The 20,553-nt window shown below is 39.5% G+C and overlaps 1 protein-coding gene across 7 annotated transcripts in view; it reads left to right on the top strand.

Annotated features, from left to right (window-relative positions):
* LOC135100522 (carboxyl-terminal PDZ ligand of neuronal nitric oxide synthase protein-like) overlaps positions 1-19,350 on the top strand; it is a 78,104-nt gene extending 58,754 nt beyond the window's left edge. For 2 of the 7 annotated variants that reach the window (XM_064003488.1, XM_064003489.1), the window contains exons 2-7: positions 6,550-8,123; positions 8,685-8,835; positions 9,693-9,841; positions 10,941-11,156; positions 12,802-12,960; positions 15,278-19,350. In XM_064003488.1, the coding sequence (XP_063859558.1) occupies positions 7,098-8,123; positions 8,685-8,835; positions 9,693-9,841; positions 10,941-11,156; positions 12,802-12,960; positions 15,278-15,985 (2,409 nt within the window). In that variant the 5' untranslated portion in view covers positions 6,550-7,097 and the 3' untranslated portion in view covers positions 15,986-19,350. Of the gene's footprint in view, positions 1-6,544; positions 8,124-8,684; positions 8,836-9,692; positions 9,842-10,940; positions 11,157-12,801; positions 12,961-15,217 lie in introns of all 7 variants that reach the window. The other 5 variants (XM_064003491.1, XM_064003490.1, XM_064003493.1 and 2 more) reach the window with 5 other exon arrangements.
* Positions 19,351-20,553: the final 1,203 nt, after the last annotated feature.

Here is a 20,553-nt window from a genome sequence, read left to right as displayed (position 1 = left end):
TAAATCCTCCTAGAAAATGTAACGAACACAATGAAATCTCTAGATAAGAAAAAAAAAAAAAAAAAAACTTCTTATTTTCTTATTTTTGGCGAGATGCCGTAAAGATCTCACAGCGAAAGGTTCGTTTATTTGCAGTTCTTGTGATTGTGGAGGTAGCGACGGTGATGGTGATGGGTGAGGTTGTGATTATGGGATCGTGGGAAAGGCTATGAAATTTTGTATTAAAGAGGTTGTGTACAGTGACGATGGCTGCGGCGGTAGCGGCGGCGGCGGCGGCTGAGACAGTGATGGAGGTAGTAGTGTTGATGGCGTCGGTGGCGATACTACTATATACCTGAGGGGGAAAGTGCACCTAGTTATTCATTCAGACGACCATAAATATACTGAATGCTAATGTTCCGCAGTAAATTCCGAGACGAAGAGCGAGATAGAGAAACACATTGTAAAAACCTTTTGAAGTGGTGGCGGGTAAATAAGCTTGCGTTGTTCATGGTTACAGCTTCACTTCTCGAGATGTACACTGTTTCACCTTGATTGGGATGGATGATGCAAGTGACACAGAAACAGTAGTGGTGGGGAGGATCAAGGGCGTCCCGGTTGAAAACAAACTTAGCAGAGAACAGATAAATATACCTAAGGGAGCCAAAACAGAGTGAGGACGAAAGATAAAATGGAGTGTAAAAGCTGCTAAAATAGTAAGTACGATATTGTATGAAAAAAAAAAAAATGTATATAGTCACCCCACAACTTTGAGGAGGAAAAAAACAAGATAAACTAAATACAATTACAACGTCAAAGAAGAATATGGTACGAGGAGGCTTGGTCTGATAATAACTTTCCCCGCCTCCTTCTGAATACTAATTTTACCGCACACTTTTTCACATTTCCAAACCGTGCGTAAAAAAAAAAAAAAAAATACGTAAAGGAGCATATAAGACAGAAAGAAGAACAAGTTAACAATTTTAAGACGATATAATATATGACTTACGCACTGAGCACTTAACGAAATAAACCATAATACTCATAAGCTGATAAATTAATTTGCGACCAGGGAAAAATATATTCAATTTAATAAGCTACGGGAATGAAAGGCAAGGATACAATAAAGTGGAGAGACACGAGACTTTTGTCATGGGAGGAACATTAGCCTGTCTCCGTATCTGGCCGCCATCTACTGTGTTTTTCCTTCGCTTGTGTGTCTGTCAGCAGCGGGACGACCTGGCCGGCTGCCGCTTCACTTGATAAGACGCTGTGTGTGTGTGTGTGTGTGTGTGTGTGTGTGTGTGTGTGTGTGTGTGTGTGTGTGTGTGTGCATTTAATAGATTCACACACACACACACACACACACACACACACACACACACACACACACACACACACACACACACACACAGAGAGAGAGAGAGAGAGAGAGAGAGAGAGAGAGAGAGAGAGAGAGAGAGAGAGAGAGAGAGAGAGAGAGAGAGAGAGAGAGAGAGAGAGAGAGAACAAAGCAAAATGCATGACTGAAGAAGCCAGACTCCCCAGAAGTGCAAGAATCAAGTTAATGAATAGCACAATATTAGCCTTCTTATAAATGACGTTGGAAATAAACTAGGCAGCTGCTGCAGGTCCGGGAGGGCGACAACATCTATAATATACCTTCTAGACAAGCACAGTGCGGAGGAAGTTGTGCCTCAGTTCCTCTCTCGCAGCAGGAAAGGGAGAGGAACAAGCAAGGAAGAGGAGACTTTATTTAATCCTCTTTACTTTTTCTTCTTCTTTTATTCTTTTTGTCCTGCAGAAGATACTGTTTTTTTTTCTTATTATTATTCTTTTAATTGTGTGTTTTTTTCTTTGTGCATATATTTATTTGTTTAGTTGTATTTGTGTCAGTGTCTTTGTCTCTATTTTGGTAGAATTATTTGTGTGTCAGTCTCTCTCTCTCTCTCTCTCTCTCTCTCTCTCTCTCTCTCTCTCTCTCTCTCTCTCTCTCTCTCTCTCTCTCTCTCTCTCTCTCTCTCTCTCTCTCTCTCTCTCTCTCTCTCTCCTAACATTTTCAGGTAATATTTACACACTCACTTTCAATATTTTCACGCATTTCTTCGCCTCACTTCCGAACCTCTTCTTCCCAATCTTCCTCCTTCTCTCATCTTTTTTTAGCCTTTCTTCCTTCCTTCCCTCTTCTCTCTCCCTGTTTACGAGTCATTTAGGTCCTCCCTTCTGTGCCAAAAGAAACAGCTCGCGGCAAAAATACCCTGGAGAGAGACATTTTTACTTGTGATGAAATATTTTACTCCACTTACATACACCGAGACTACTACAGGGAGAGGCTCGGCTGAAGGGCGCGGTGTGGCGGATAAGGAGGAGTATTGGCAGAGGCGCGGTGACTCTCCCCGTAGTTCACTGATTGATTGACAGAAGGCGCTGCGAGAAGGGGGGTTGTGGGGTTCCTGCGAGGTGCGACTGTTCTGTATAGACGTACCTGTGATATAGCTGTGGCACTCGGGAGGTTAGTTTGAGTAATGTGACGAGAGGTTGTATTTATTAACCGTTTCACTGCGATACGAAACAATTAATATCACCAGAAGCAGTGCAACAAATCTTTGTAAGCATCTACGAGAGGGCTAGACATGAAAGAGAATAGATTTTTCATTTTCTACCTGGTTTAAAGATTGGAGGCGACTGTAGAAGTAAACATGTCTCGGAGTAATAAGTAATTAAGGAAAACTGTACCAAATAGCAGTGTGTATAATAAAAGGAAAGGTGCCTAATTCCATAATCGCCAACATCTAAAAGGCATGCGGAGTTTTTATGTGGCCCGACTGCACTGTATAAGATGTACCTATGACATACCGGTGGTATTTGGGAGGTTAGTATAAACACCATGAGAAAAAGATGTGTTATGGAGTATGTGATAGTAGAAAAGATATAGTCCATAGCCGCCAACGTGTACAAGGACAAGGCACTTCGATAAATACAATAGAAGAAACGTATTTAAAAATCGTGCATCAAACAACTTAGGAATTAACTAAGAAATCATTCCTTTGTCATAATAACAAAGAAACAGTTTAAGAGCACGGTATTCGAGAGAACTTGTGAAGGTAGTAATGTAGTGTGTGTTACGATATTGTGTGTATAGCAAGGATGTTATCAGCTAATGGGTTCACGATGAGGGTGTCTCTGGCAGTGGAGCAGTCTGGGAGGGGGAATGCAGTGGGGTTATGAGGTTGCCGAGAGTGGGGAGCGGCTTGACTGGGAAATAATTAGGTGGAGGGAAGTTACAAGGCACTTACTCATGCAGGTGTTTTGTGCTGGGGGTATTTGACGCTAGTTAAGGAAGCTATATTGTGATTTATGTATGCTTGCGCTCTCTCTCTCTCTCTCTCTCTCTCTCTCTCTCTCTCTCTCTCTCTCTCTCTCTCTCTCTCTCTCTCTCTCTCTCTCTCTCTCTCTCTCTCTCTCTCTCTCTCTCTCTCTCTCTTTTATTATATTTCTCAGGTGTGTGTGTGTGTGTGTGTGTGTGTGTGTGTGTGTGTGTGTGTGTGTGTGTGTGTGTGTGTGTGTGTGTGTGTGTGTGTGTTTTGCGTACATGTAACATTTATTTCAAGTTGTTCGCCAAAAAACAGTTCATTAAGAGAGAGAGAGAGAGAGAGAGAGAGAGAGAGAGAGAGAGAGAGAGAGAGAGAGAGAGAGAGAGAGAATAGTACTAAGAAAAGAGAGAGTGAAGAAGAGGGAGAGTGAGAGCGAGAGCGAGAGAGAGAGAGGACCTCCTACTCTATTTACAAACACCGCTATTTCTCAGGTTTTTATACTGTGTTGTGACGTCAATCCACCTTCCCTCCCTGATTGGTTCGCTGGTGTAGCCACTGAGGCGCGCTGCACGAGGTCACTCCGCCAGGATTTATGGCACAGGTGACCTTACTTGACCGTGCAGCGTCTCCTCAATTTGCGAGTCCCGGAGATTAATGACTGAAGGGTGTTGGCTTGCCTGAGTTTTTTTGGGACAAACCCACTTCTTTTCCTAATGGTGTGTTGTTAGTATAGTGGAAAGTCATTGGTTTTTGGTGTTTTTTAAATTTTTTTATGGGGGAATTTAGTGTTTTTCGGAGATAATTTTTCAGTTTTCAATGGTATGGTTGTTTTGGAGAGCAGTGTAAGTGGTTTTGTTTACTTTTTTTAATCGCTTTAGTATGGTGAAATGAAGGCTTTCTTTTTCGTGATGTTATTGTGTTTCTTTTTATATTATTGTATTTCTTAGGGATAGTTTCTCTGTGTTTTGAATAGTTTGATGTTCTTTGGAGGATAATATGAGCTTTTGTTATGGTGGTATTTCCTTAACGTCAGATTCACTGTTTTGTTTATCTGTGCGTTGTTAGTGTCGTGGTTCTTGAGGACAAATTCCATGTATTTCTCGATAGGATATTGATGATGGTACCATGTTTTCTTGGGACCAGATCTACTCTTTACATACTCACTGATTTCTGGCATTTTGGCGTTCCTTACTCAATTTACTGGGTCTTCTGATAATATAGTGATTGTATGGTGTTTATTAGAGCCAGATTAGCTGCATATATGTTCACAGATTTATGACGTTATGGCGTTTCTTAGTCAATTCATTGGATCTTCTGATAATCAAGTGATAGTGCATCGTTTTTTATGGGTAAATTCACAGTTTTTCCCCTTTTTATTGATAGCATTGGACGTACGTGGTGGCAGATCTAGTCCTCGATGGGAATGTTCTCTTTGTACTGAAGAGACGAGAGGAGGAAGCCAGATGCCAAACGCCTGTAGTCTGACAAAGGCGTGTCGATCATTGATGGATATGGATTTTGTGGATTTCGCTTCATTGTTGCTTGTGGTGGGGCGAAGTGGTGGTTCATTGCTTGGGGGGAACGAAGAAAATGGCGGTTGTGAGCGAGAAATGAGAGATCTGATGGGATGATGATGGAAAGAACTGTAGGGTATGGATGTGAGTTATTATTATTATTATTATTATTATTATTATTATTATTATTATTATTATTATTATTATTATTATTATTGGCATCATCATCATAACTTATCATTTTTATTATTATTATTATTATTGTTATTATTATTATTATTATTATTATTATTATTATTATTATTATAAGTAGTAGTAGTAGTAGTAGTAGTATCATCATCATCATAACTATCATTGTTATTATTATTATATTTTGTTTACTTATTCTTTAGCGTAAATGTATGTTCAAGGTGTGTGTGTGTGTGTGTGTGTGTGTGTGTGTGTGTGTGTGTGTGTTTGGCTACAGATACACTGCCACAAACCTACACGAACCGACTTTAGCGTTCCTTGCTGGTTAAATTTATAGTGGTATTAGTGTATAAGGGGGCGCTTTCCCCCCCTCCTCTTGGCGGGGACCCAGCGGCGGGACCCCTCACCCTACACATTCTGTCCGTGTGAGTGTCTGTCTGTCTGTCTGTCTGTCTGTCTATCACACCTTACTGATGAGGAATATAAATTATGAAAAGTAGTAAATGTGACCTGAGGGGGTAAAAATATACCTTTCTTTGTAGTTTTTGATGTGAGAGGATGAAATCAGTTAATTATCGCTCCTTTTTTTTTTTTTTTTCCTTTTCTTTATTTTCGTGGGTGCGGGATTCTTCCTACCATCATCATCAGCTCTCTACATGATCCCTTACACCTGTCTCTCACACCTTCCCTCCCCTCCCCTCCCCTCCCCCCCCTCCGCTATCCCCTCACCTGCTTCTTTACCTACTGTTTCACACACTCACCTGTCTCGCTCACCCTTCCTCTGCCTCCGCCACCTGTCTCGACACACAACTTGGCATGCAAAGGCTCTCCTGCGGCATGGTGAGGAGAGGGGAGGGAGGGAAGAGAGAGAGAGAGAGAGAGAGAGAGAGAGAGAGAGAGAGAGAGAGAGAGAGAGAGAGAGAGAGAGAGAGAGAGAGAGAGAGAGAGAGAGAGAGAGAGAGAGAGAGAGAGAGACCCAGCGCGCATTTAAGAATCATCGCAAATAAATGTATAATAGCAGTCGAAAAGTGAGATATTAGCAGTGAGGCAACAGGATGTACCGAGAGAAAATGCATGGAAGTAACGGGCGAGGATGGCGAAGACACGAGGAGGAGGGAGGGAGGGAGGGGGAGATGAAGGGAGGGAGGAAGGGGATGTTCTTAGTTGGCACTCGCCCCTGCTTCTCCGGGAAACAATTGGCATCGAGTGCGGTCCCAGAGTTGTACACACCTTGCCACCCCGGCCCTTCCTTCCCTCCTCCAGATTTTTTTTTTGTCCCTACGTCCTCATGTATTTGTTAGTTTATCTTGATATCTTTAGGGAGTGTTCATTAGTGCTAGACTGAGAGAGAAAACACATTTGTTCATCTACGCATACGTAATACTTCTACGAATCAAACATTATAATGCGTATAATAATCTAAATCATGTCATTGTCATAATTATAAGAAACAGGTGATGTGGATGTTCCTGGTGGCTTCTATTTTAATAAAGGTGTCTTGAGGTGCATTTCTTATATTAATTCTGAATGACACGACTCATCCGTCAGCACAGATTATGACTTGTTTACATGAAGTGTCACAGCCACAAGTTACCGAGAAATGACGCAGGCGAGGCGCCACTGGAGTGTTTACTATCGCCCGTCCAAACAAAATAACACACCTTGTCGGCAAGTGTTGCCATGAGGTCTGGTCTCGCCCCCTGACGTCACTATGAGTCCAGTGTAGCGCTTAGTTACCCAGGGCGTTGCACGAGGCAGAGGAAGTGTTACCATCGAGCTGTGCAGACAAGGCCAGTGGGAAAAAGGCTGTGAGCGCAAGCCATAATGATAAAATTAAGAGAACGTAAGATACACAGGTTCCGTATTGTGTTATAACAAACTGACATCGCGAGTGGGCGAGAAAGCCATTGGGCGCAAGTTGGTTGTTTATTGGTGTGGTGAGAGGAGCTGACTCGGGTTGATGATGGTGGTGACATTTACATCTGAACTGAAGTGGGCAATGGGTGAGCGGTCATACGTCCCATGACGGTGAAGCTCATGCCTGTCAGCGGCTATAGGACACCTCAGCCCGTGCCGCGCCACCGGTCTGCCCCAAGGCGACATGCTTAAGCATTCGGGGGGGACAGACGCCGCGATGTGCGTCCCGGACGACCGTCCACGTAAGAAACTGTCCTTCCGGGAACCAGAAGTTGTTACTCCGTCCAGGAACGGCGGCCACACGTCTTCTCGCCGTCCTCCTGACAGTACAACTCAGCCTCCCCATTCCGTGCTGCACCATCCGTCCCATGATCATTCGGGCCAACACCATCAATCTGGCGACCAGCCCCCCTCACACCACCACCCACACACGGCAAGACAGGGCTTTGGCCGCCCTCACAGTATAGCTGGCATCGTGGGTTTGGGTGGCTTCAGTGCCCTGGGCGGCGTACCGGGGGTCGCGAATATGATTCCCACCGCGGTGTCCCAGGGTGTTACCTCGTCTGGAACTGTGTCCGGCGTAACCTCGATGCTCGGCAATCCCGGTCTTCTCTCTCACCCGAGCATTTTGGCTGGGGCACCGACACCTATATTAACTCCACCCACCAGTCCCACCCATGCAGCGAGCAGCCAGCTTGCCTCACCACTACGCCAGGGATCCGCCAGCCAGCAGTCAACACCCACCAGTAAGACAGTGCCCACTCAGGTCTCCACATCCTCGGCCAAGGCATCTTCAACTCAAGAATCTCCATCGACCTCGAAAGACGCCGCTAACCAACCACCTTCATCCGAGGCCAAAATGTCTGCTGCTCACCATCCTACCTCACCTACCTTAAAATCTTCCTCCAACCCGCTGGCTGCCTCGTCATCCAAGACACCTGTCAGTCCGCCGCCCCAGCGCCACGGGAGAGCCGTGTCGCTGCAACCCAGTCCAGGGAGGTCCTTGCCCCCCAGTGGCAGCAAGGGTACCACAGGCCACACCAAACCGACCAAGCCTGCATCCCGCAACAGCTCACTAAAGAAACAAAGATCATCACCAGTCCAGCAGGCCGTGACTTTCCTTACAGAGCATGGAATAGTTAATGGCCGGCAGAGAAGCCAGTCCAATGCAGCGGCCAATGCTCTTAGCATCGAGGACATTGATTTAGAGGTGAGAATTTTGGTAATAGTTATAATACTGCAGCGGTAACCTGTGCAATATGATAAACCTTTTGTAGAAAACTTGTTTGTAACCTTGTGTTACTCACAGAACAAGTCTACCATTGCGCTGGACAGCATGAGTACAGGTGAGTGATGCTTAGTGTGGGCTTCATCATATGTAAGCTTTAGCTTCTGTGAAAAATTACCTTTGTTTTCATCCATGCAGGAGACGTCCCTGTTAGTACTGTATCGTGTAAGGTCATTGGTTTTCTTTTAAGTAAGGCCATTTCCGCATATAGATTATTCCCTCCACTTTATGTTTAGGTCTGGTAAGGTACATATTTGTAGTCAGCTTATCTGCAGCTTAGAGGGAACCTAGTGAATGAAGAATGAATTGTGCGGGGCGCCTTCCGGATCCTATGGCGCCAGTGAAAGTTGGAGCTGGACAAGGACAGGGTTGTATAGTAGTATTGGCAAGCTTAGTTGAGTGGGGAGTCTTAGTTGGCACAGTGCATATTATTGCTCAGGTGGATTCCGATACTAGTAACTAACGACTTTACTTTTTCACCAGAGCCAGGCAATGAGAGTGGTAAGAACAGTGGGGCAAGCGTTCGAGGTGTGTCACAAGATCTCCGTGAAGGACACGCCGCAGTCTCAGGATTCCGCTGAAGACGAAACGAGCGAGCAGGGCTCAGACGCGTCCACAGAGAAGTTGAAGAAAGGTGAGTGATGTGAATTTTTTTTTACATATTTGACCGTTAAATACACTGTATGCATTTTGAAATGTGTTTGCACATTAAACGATAGGTTTCTGAATAATGAAAGGGTATTGAGAGAGAGAGAGAGAGAGAGAGAGAGAGAGAGAGAGAGAGAGAGAGAGAGAGAGAGAGAGAGAGAGAGAGAGAGAGAGAGAGAGAGGCGGGAGACGTATTATTAAGCACGTAATGTTAAACGAGCAAACAACATGGCACTGTGTTAATTAAGCCTTCTGTCAGCTGTAACATGTGCCGAGAGTACAATCATGCTGCCACGCACCTTCGTTGTGCTCCCAGGTGGCTCGCCTATGATTTCATTTCTGAACCTTAGAAGTTATTTTTATTTCACTTTATATATATATATATATATATATATATATATATATATATATATATATATATATATATATATATATATATATATATATATATATATATATATATATATATATATATTAGATGTTCATAAAAAAAAAAAGAAAACTATAATGCCATTCGGTCACTTGGTAAAAAGCCGAACTGCAAACTGCCAACACCTAAAGAAGATCCACGAACTTCTCTTCATCAGCATCCATTCATTCGTGCACCATCAGCCATGACAGTTACTGTAGTCTCGTTCCTGAGGGTGCGACGGTTCAACATCTGAAGATAAGGAACGTGATACGAAGAATACACGAAAATGTTGTTGAACAAGAAAACTGATGATAAACTGCTACCAGTCATGGCATGGAACTATCATCAATTTCTGGACTAAATATTGCACGTTATAGTAACCTGTGTTCCTCTAACGCTGCGTGCATAGTAACAAGGGCCTTTTCTTTTAGATCTACTGGACACAGAGAGCACCCAGGAGGACCTAGTCACCCTCACTCCCTCGGACTCTGTAAACGAAGATTCCGTGGAGCACCTGCTACAGCGACCCAACAAACTGGAGCCCCTGGCGCCCCCTGCTGGCTCAGACATCTTCCTCAAAGTGAGTCTTCTGTACAGTTCATCATGATCTTGAGGATCACGTGATGAACATGTGATTGTCAAGACTGCGCGCGCACGTGTGTGTGTGTGTGTGTGTGTGTGTGTGCAATTATTGAACCGTGCATAAGCCATCCGACGACTGAGTTTTTTTTTTCTTTCATTCAGGCATATTAGTTAATATACGTAAGTAGTGCCATAAAGTGATATGGCTGAAGTCTCATTTGCTGGAGTTTGTTGTTTTCTTTCGACAAGACATTGCTCTACCACAAATGAAAGTATATTTTTATAAAAATACAAAATTACTGAAACGTGTGCTCTCAGCAGCTCTCTTAACTTCACTGATTTTTATCCAGACTTTTCTAGGTTTGAATGAACGTATTGATGTCACGTGAATGAAAACTTCACATGTTGATTAAGAATAACTGAATCAGCTGTTATGCATACATGACAGATTGCTGACTTCATTGTCCCAAATCATCATAGATACATTGCTACATATCACCTGCAGCTGAATGACATACAAGACATACAATAATAATCTTTTATTCCAGCCTTTTTTATTTTTTATTTATTTTATTTACTTTATTTATTTATTTATTTATTTATTTATTTATTTATTTATTTATTTATTTATTTATTTATTTATTGATTGATTGATTGATTGATTGATTGATTTTTTTTTTTGAGAGAGAGAGAGAGAGAGAGAGAGAGAGAGAGAGAGAGAGAGAGAGAGAGAGAGAGAGAGAGAGAGAGAGAGAGAGAGAGAGAGAGAGAGAGAGAGAGAGATTTTCCTGAACAGTTTTATGTTAACAATAGTTTTGAGGCCTTAACAAGTGCCTGTGTTCGGCACCTGTAGAACAGTTTATAGCATTTGCAGGTTTTTTTGCATTTGTTAGGAAAGCCAAAAGAGAAAACTTAACTCATTGAACACAAGAAGGTCAGAACTCTTTCCATGATGTGGCTTCCATCCACCTCTTTCAGTGGTGTGGCCTCTATCCATAAAGCAAACAAGTGATATAAACTGGAGTGATTTCTTTTGTCCTTAATTGCTCCAGATGAATAATTATAGACTTATTGATGACAAATCTTCTCTTCCACAGGGTGCTGGGGAAACCTACACATCTCCCCTTAGTGAACCTCTGCCATCAGGTGACTCTTTACCCATGGCTGGCACTCCACTCTCAGTGCACCATGAGCTACAGCTGCTGAGAGAACAGCTTGAGCAACAGCAGCAACAGACTCAGGCAGCAGTGTCTCAGGTTCACTTGTTGAGGGATCAGCTGGCAGCTGAGACAGCAGCCAGGCTAGAGGCCCAGGTCAGTAATAAGCCCAATTTCAAAATGTACTCATATTTTTCACGGCTTAGTGTTAGAAATAGTGTAGTTGGCAAGAATGTCCATGTTCTTCAGGAAGTTATTCAAAGAAGAAACATGACCTGTTATAGTAATGTAATGTCAGTGGTAGCAAAATTGATAAGAAACCTGCAGGATTAGTGTTTGTAAGCACACATGGTGACATAGTTGTCTTTGTGATTAACATATGTACTTTTAAAAATAATTTATTGATTCGTTTCTGAGTCTCTTGTTTGACCCAACTTTAAACTACATCAATGAAGGGCAAGAGACCACTGTGTGCTATCCTCTGCAGTGTAATTCATCAGGTTGAACTGAATAGTGTATCCCACAGATTCACACACAGATGCTTTGAGAAATCTTTCCATTGCATGTAGTGATTTGTGGTCAAGACTTTGTTAAATTAGATAATTGATTTCTTACTTGCTTCTTTACTATGATTGCTCATTTTAAAATTACTGCTCGTGAATACTATGAGAGCTATTCCTGTTTGACGTCACTGAGTGAAGGATTGCCTGGCTTCTTGTACTGAGTACATGTATTGACAAATATTACAACACTAAAAGAGCAACTCAGTAATGGTGGATTAAAGCAAGTAATCTTCCCTTAAAATCTTTCATCAATAATGAAAAAAAAAAAATAAATAAAATAAAATAAAAAAAAAATGAAAAAAATAAAACTACAAATGTAACTTGCAATTTTTCTTTAATAGAGAACCAGTAGATAAATCTTATTATAATACAGTTGCTGACAGAGCTTATGCTTTAACTTTCTTAAAATGAGTCTCTAATATTCACTAATGAAAATATTTAATAAATAATTTAAAACAGGTATTTAAGACGTGCCTTCTTGGTAATTTCTTTGGGACTTCACCTCACACTTTCTGTACTTTTCCTATTAATATTTTATATTTCAAAGGTTTTTGTTAGGTTCATAGATTTCTGCAAACCAAATGCTCTCTAAGTCTTTCAAAATATTCTTTTGGCTTTCCTGTATATCAAGGATCTCCAGTCTTTTCATTTCATTGACTCCATTCATGGAGTTTTAGATCATTAATCAGTCCTGCACATTTAGTATGAAAATATATTTAATAAATATTATTTTAACAAGTAGTTTTACTGCTGATGGAGACTACATAAAGCCATTTTTGCTGCTGGCTTACCCTCCCACCCTGGTTAGTGCTGCCTCGCCACCAGCTGCCTCACCTCTGGGATACCAGCAAGCTGACTGGAACTCTACAACCTCAAAGCAGTGATAGATTCCCGAACTTCCATCATTTACCCATTACCAACCGATAATTTCCAGACCAGGTCCCTTTTTACCTTGCAGCAATTTATTGACAATATTGAATGTTCCCATTGGCACCTGGGAGTCACTTAGAAGATGCCTGCTGCATACCTATACAGTAGCCATATAATATGGCAAGAAAAGCTCCATAATAGAAACTTTTTAATGGTCATTACTTCACTGCATAAAAACTCATCATTATTTCAGTTTATGATATATTCTTGACGTTTTCCTTTTATCTTTCAGTGGGGCACATTGTTGTTATGTCATTTAGATATCTATTTTTCTGAAGGATTGACTTATTTTAATTTCTTCTTTCCAGGCTCGAACTCACCAACTACTGGTGCACAACAAGGAGCTCCTGGAACACATCCAGGCATTGGTGTTGCAGGTTCGGGAAATGGAGCTGAAGATGAGTGGGAGTGGTGGTGGCATGCCAACCACACAGCTTCTTCCTTCACCTCCAGAGATAAAATCTCAGGTAGGTTGTAATTTTTAAAGGAGAAAATACAGAAATACCTAATATACAACAATTTGGTTTGGCTACTCATCACTTACATTAGATAATCAGTGACTGTTTATTACGGAAACATTTATTCATCAGTCTGTCTCCCTCTCCCAGTATCTTTGCCTATATCTGCATCTACCAGTCTTTTCTTGCTGTTTGTTGAACTCTAGTAGAGATTCATGTTGATAAGCAATGAGCAGATGTCATGCCTTTATTGTTGTAGAAGTAAAATTATTAGAAAATGGCTTGCTATATTTTTTTTTTTTTTAAACTTAGAAGTGTAAGATTACTGTGATTGAAGTATTAGAGATCTTTTGATAGCTAAATAATTTTTCCATTAATAAGTAAAATAAAAAGGAAAAAAAGGAGAGAGAAAGATGTTGGTGTTGCATGGCTTATTTTGCCTTCAAATGTGATCATTGGAAATTTTCTTTTAGTTTCAAGTGTTACTGAGGTCCATTTAGATACACCACTGATACTGTAATGGCTGTGTTCCTCCTTTGTTGTGGACTGTAGTGATTTGTGTTAATTTGTGAAGTGTGTCGTTCAAGGTAGATGGTCCCCCTTGCTCCACCCCAATCAGCCACTTTTCATAACATGCTGGGATTACAGTGGTAGTATTCCTCCATTCCTCCCCACTGTGTTCAGCCTGGCCATGTCCTCCCTGTTGCAAGGAAAATAAATAACCATTGACTATTAGTTTGCATGAAATTAGTTTTTCTGATTATTTATCAGATCAATGAGAAAATGAATGTTGGACAGCTAGTAATATCATACATAATTGAGATGTTCAAGAAAATGAAATTGTTGATATATTAAAACTGAAAGAATGTGCAAATAACTTGAATGGCCTGGAATGATATAATGCCAGTGACACTGATGGATTACAACCCAGAGTTGTTGAACTGTTCTTAGGTTGAACTGTTCTTAGTTTTCCAACTTAAATGGCTGATATTTCATGATTTTAGAGTTATTTTGGGCTTGAAGTGTGGTTTCCCCTTTCAGTACTTCTTGTTGACTTGAGTTTTTTTTTTTAAATAGAATGCACATTTTTAAATGCATTTTCAAGTTAGTTCGTTCTAAGACTTGTGTTTATCTTTCTTATACTGAGTAATAAATTTCATGAAGTTTTACAAGATGATGTGTATCTAAAGGATGTGAAAATTTTCTATAGTATCAGTGGTGAATTTACATTGATAAAATCTGTAAAATTATTGATATTCATTGATTTAAAGATTAAGGAGTTTTTCCATGCAAAAATCTGAGTGATCATCGGGGATTATTAAAGTGAGAAAACTTAGCCCTCCATGAACCTTACATGATGGCAACTGTTTGTCATGTTGCTTGTAGCATTCCCTTCCTCAAAGAGGCATGTTTAGACTAGAAATTTTTCTTATATGTATATTTGAATATACATAGGCATATAGTTTTCACTTAGGAGTGTTTTCAATCTCAGTGCATAGTTCTTCCTCTTACTTATCTCTGTGAAAAATGAGAGCCATGTTGTTCTTGAATATGTATTGTAATGGTGGAATGAATACTGTGCATTGTCTCATAGCAAACCTTAGTGACATGCTTGATGGAACATAATATCTTCAGTCTATGTATGTGTTGAATAGACTTTGGGTGGCAGTGATGAATAATTGTGGAAAAAGATGATGGTGACTCTGAATTAAAGTAGTTTAGCCTTCCAATTTCTTAATACAAATAGATGGTAGTTTGTTGTTTTCATGGCTTGTTTTCATGCCTATTATATAATTATATAGACCTTGAATTTTGGTAAACTTTCTTTTTGCCAAAGGGAAAAGTCCAATTCATCACAGTAATCTGAGAAAATGCAATCACTTGTTTTTGCAATATTTATTATTTTATCCATGATTGTGAAAGCAACATTGCTTGTCAAAAGATGTAAAGTCATTCCTAAAATTCTGCCATCATTTATAGGTTACATGGATATGTTCACTTATCAGCTTATTGATTAATTATTAAGCTACTTGCATCAGTATGTTTATCTAACTGAATAGCATGGTATTTTTGTGACATAATTTATTTGATTTTGTTTCAATATTTTTTTGTCTGTAGACCTTTTGTAGACGTTTGTTTTGTGACTAACTGCAATAGTAGAGTCTAACCACTGACCTCCACCAAGGATACTGCACCTCAGAGGTCCAGTGTGGCTAAGTAACCTGTGTTGAGGCATGCATGGCTCAGTAGTGTCTTTTGTTTGCAGAAGCATGGTGTTTAGTGGCTGCTGCAACGAGTGGCCAACTCATGCTCTCTCTCTGGCCAGCTCTTGGTGACCGATGCCAGCCCTGGCCACAGTAGCCAGTTAGCTGCAGCGTTGGATCTTGGGGGTACAGCATCCCTCCTCTTCCACTCCTCTGAACTACCACCCACACCCTCCCCAAGTATAGCTCACCATCAGTTCCTCTTCCCAACCCCATCTCCCCCAATCCACTCGGCATCTTCCCCCTCTGACGGGCTGCCTAGTGGGCTTAACCAAGAATCTAGTACTGTTCCTCACTCTAATGAAACCTTGGCCCGTTCAGTCTCTGTGGGGCCACTAATACACCCTTTACCTTTGTGGGGAGGTGATGCAAACAATGCTGGGGAAGTAACCCTGGCTGTGCCCCAACAGGAACCTTCTATGAATTCCAAGCTGCAAGGAGTCCCTCGACCTCGATTAGCTCAGCGTCCTGAGGAATGCAGCAGCACCCCCTCCCTCAGCAGTGAGAGTGACCTCAAACGGGACAGCAGCGGCCAGTCCTCAGGGGAGAGTGTTACCCAGGCTGTGGCACAGCTCTATGCTTTAGAGCCTCATCGTCTGGCCCAAGTGCCAGAAGATGCCGTCACTCTAGGTCCCTATGGACCAACTCCCCTTGGTACTCCCCGCAATCTGAATGGACCCATCACGCGCACTGCCAGTGAGCGAGTCTCCCGGCAGGAGACGCTGGCTCAGCTGCAGCGCATGGCATGGGCTAGGCATACAACAAAGTGAAAATAGGAACTATTGAAGTCAGTGAAAACTTCCAAAGTTTAGAAGTAATTACATTATATAGTTAAGTGTAAATTCCTCCCCAAGTAATGTAGATTTTTAAATGGACCTTAAAAATGCATTCTTAAAAGATGTTCTTGCTGAACATGAAGTCTATTTTCTATTGCCCTGTGTTAAGTTTGTAATAGGTCCTCAAAAATTTATAAAGAAATGTTTGCATCAGAGTATTTCACTCCATAGGGGACAGAAAGGACATATGTACGGGTGTACAAGTGGGAATGTGATGTGCATGAATGAACAGTGACCAGCTGAAGCTTCACCCTCAAAACCTGTGATATAGTTGAGTGTCCCTTGTGTGTTATCTCATTTCATTTTATCACTCTTATTCTTATTATCATTATTGTTATTATTATTATTATCATTGTTATTACATTTTTATTCTTTCGTCTTAGCTACCCCACCTTATGGGAAATCTCAGCATGGTTTACAAATAGTTACATTACTATTTCTGTTCTTATTTTATTATTATTATTATTATTATTATTATTATTATTATTATTATTATTATTATTATTATTATTATTATTTTTATTATTATTATTATTATTATTATTGAAATAATTTTCATTACTATTTTTAACATTCAGGTGTACAAAGCAAGACTTTGATAACTAATAGCCATGAAGGCTGCCCACTTGGATGTTGAATCTCACAACTTCCAATAAAGTTAGACTACATCTCGCAGGATTAATTTATACGAAGGAAGCATTTTGTGCAGTGGCAGCTTGTTCTTTAATCTTAAAGAGAACTCCATGTAATCTAGTTTAAGATAAAACAATTGAGTATTAATGAATGTAATGTCAACATGCTGTGGGACATAGTGACAGGGAGTCTGGAGGTGGCTGGCTTAAGCTGGAAGCTCCCATGGAAGGTGACCTATGGATTGTTCAGAGTTGATGTCATGATCATGCCATATCACCAATGTTTATATAGAAGCATCAATGTAGGTCACATCCGAGAGCATCGTGTATGTGGCAAAAGTGTACATCACCAACCTGAACCATTTCCCAGCTCCATATTCCTTTGTATATATTTCCAAACTAGCATAAGATACATGTTCTGTATATTTTTATGTACACTTCAGAGGTAGGCGACAAGACAAATCATACCAGTAAATACACTGTATGTAGCATTAAGGATCTGGAATCTCATATGATTAGTTCCTTGAATGTTGTAACCCATTTTTTATTAAGTCATGTAGCTACTCACGTTATTACAATTGTGTTATATGTCTTTGGTACCACACATCTTGTCCCTGTTAGGTTAGCACAGAAGTAACTTTCTCCTGATGTGGTACTACCTTTTATGTTCCAGTGCCAACATAGTGCCAAAGTGCTTTGCTGAGACATACACAAGTGAAGACCATTATATCATCTTCTGTGTTGTATTCACTCATCAGAAGTGCTGTGGTGAAGGCAGTTATCAGATTATTCCCAATGGCCTTAACAGGACAAAATACATCTTTGTGAAAAATATGGCTCTAATTGAAGGAATATTATTGACTGCGACTGAGAACCTTTCTCGGTGAGTTGGTTGATAGCGCTTCTTGCCAAAAAAAGGTAACATGGGATTGGGTGCTGCATCTTCTTGTGTTTCTGATGTCAAGAACTTGATTTATTTTTTATTGTTATTGATGTAAAGTAGTAAATTGTATCCAAAATCTTAATATCTTTTATTTGCTAAATACAACTAAAGATGCAAGTTTACATTTATTTTTCACTTGGTTTTAAAGACTGAGAAGCAACCTGTTGCTTATCTTACATGATAAACATAATAATCTTGATTTAATAAGAAATCATCCTTATTCATTGTTTAATAGAACTGGCTCTTTCTTTCCACAAATTTGATAAAATTGGTATTCACAATTATAAGATAGAATTAGATAGTAATGATGTGGAAAAGTAAGCCTAAAACTTGAATCCATATATCTAGCAATATGTGATGAATACAATTATTACAAACGATTGGCACGGAGAAGGTAAAAACCAACACACTTTTTATTTCCACATCATTGTGCTGTTGATGAAATCATTAATGATGTAAATCACAAATTAATGAGTAGTAATTTATATCAAAGTAGGCCAGAATTTGTTATATATGTAATCATAAAGTGGAAAGAGTGTGATGTAATGAATTTATGGCTGACATGCAGGCCTCAAAAAAAATAAAATTACATGTTTATGTAATTTCTAGTTTGTGAAAAAGCGAGAAAATCCATACATGATTCAAACCTGTTGGGCTTCACTGCTAGTCTGCTTGATCACCCATGCAAACATAGAGGCTCAGAATGCTTGCTTAGGAGTAGTAATATCTTTCACACTCCTACTGGTTTAGGAGTGTCTAGAAGAGATATTATATGTAGTATATAATGGTATTGGTAGGTATGTACTTAAGCTTAATTGTACTTTAAGAGGAAACATGAAGTCTAGTCTTTAAAGGTAGTGGCTCCAACATTGTTTCTATGACTGCACTCAGTTCATACAGTTTCCCTGAGGTCAGAATTGGAATAAAAGTGCTTAGAATTTGCTCCAAAATTATAAAATCAAGTGCATATATGTACAGAATATGTAACCACGAAAACTGGAAGACTGTAATATGTACTTATTTTACTGTTGTGAGTAACTGACTGAGGTAATAATTTTAAATACAGAATGAGCATCCATTTCTGTAACTGTTTCTTAATGAAGCAGAAGCTTTCTTCAGTCAAGAATTTAGAGATAGTAGTAGATGTTGAAATCTTAAAATGGATATGATGAAAATTCTTCTAACTTCATTGTATACATTTAGAGAAAAATAATTTATTTACAGAGTAGTTATAACAGAATCATTGAGGAAAGTCAGTCAGTCAGTAAGTTTGTATGTAGATGTTAAGAATCTAGACATCAGCAGGTTCCAGTATAGTCAATAACTCTTTTGCAGTGTTCCTTTGCTCTATCTTGAGTGATGCTGACGTAAGTAATTTTTAACTTAAAACTGTTACGTTGATGAATAATTGAGGAACAGCAGTAAAATTCCTGACTTATATGTTTTTTCACAGTAATGTTTTTGACCAGTGTATGTACAGTGCGACAATTAAGAAACTCATTTTTTGTTTGTGCCTACTAGATGTACTGTTTTTGTAGAATTCATGTTTATTTTTAAGATGATCAGAAGAATGGGTGCAGGGAAATGCTTATGTCTCATTATATTTTATATAATCATTTCATAACTTGAAGCTTGAATAAGGCACTTGTCATTGAGATGTCCAGATATTCACATGTATTGATTTCCTCTTTCATCTATCCTTCAATGAAATAATTTCAGGAAAATAGTTTTTTATATCCTTTAACTTGACATTGATATAGACATACTAAATAGATTTTTAAAATGTTCATTATATATTGAGATCCATTTGAGAGAATTTTTAAAAATAATTAAATTTTTTTTCTCAAGAAATAGTCATAAATTAAGTTCTGATTATTCAGCATTATCACTTCAGTGAGAAACAAAAAAATACTAAAGGTATTTTTATTTACTTTGTATTAATATTTTGATTCTATTAATTTCTCACTTAATTGTAAATATATATATATACACAGCGTGAAGATAGAAATTCATTACTATAAGAAGCCTTACAAGTTGAGAAGATGCTTGTGCATTAATATAACAATCTCACTATGAACTTCAGTGTGATCTACATATAGTACCTGTGATGCAGTCAGCCTAGACTGCTAATGACATACTCAGCTCTAATACACAGGACATAAAGAATGTCTCTATCTCCTGCATCCTATAGAATGGGACTAAAAGGGATGCAGTGAGAGTGTTAGGAATTTACTCCTCCACTTTTATTCTTATAATGAGGCAAGATATAGTGTCTTGAATTTGCTACCAGAGCTAGGTGTTTAAGCAAAAACTTTTACAGACCACAGATTCCACATTGCAGAAGTATGCTATTTGTTTGCCATTTTGCATCTGTGGTAATGTCTGACCAGTGCCAAATATAACTTTAATATTACTTTAGGACTTCTACTTTTAACACTCCTAAAGATGAATCCTAATCCATGACTTGCTTTATTTTTTGGCTTCTATGTATTGTTCTTTTCCTAACAGAGATAACTAACTATAACTCCTCAATCTTTTTCATTCTCTGATCTTACCAAAGTCTCATTCTTTTATTATTTACATATTGTGTGGGTTTCTTCTGCCTACAATAATAACTTTATATTTACTAATATTAGATTGCACTTCCCATAAATCAACATTTGTTCATCCTATCTACATAAGCCTGTCTGTAAGGCAACTGCACTCACTAGATAAGCAACAGCAAGGAATGCAGAGTTTTGAGCAACATGTTTTCTCTATCTATTGATGTATACCAGAGATCTGTTCAAGGCCCTATAGTATTCTCACAGCTCTTCCTCCTGATTTAAGGACAAAACTCCCTTGGGAGGTGTCGTATGTAGATGACTAGAAGCACAGACAGTCGCAAACATGTACTTTCAATATCACCCTAGATACCTGTGGACTTG

The sequence above is a fragment of the Scylla paramamosain genome, chromosome 5 (genome assembly GCF_035594125.1).
Source record: "Scylla paramamosain isolate STU-SP2022 chromosome 5, ASM3559412v1, whole genome shotgun sequence".
Taxonomy (NCBI): domain Eukaryota; kingdom Metazoa; phylum Arthropoda; class Malacostraca; order Decapoda; family Portunidae; genus Scylla; species Scylla paramamosain.
Note: the sequence above shows the minus strand (reverse complement) of the source record. Positions and strands in the feature narration are given on the sequence as shown.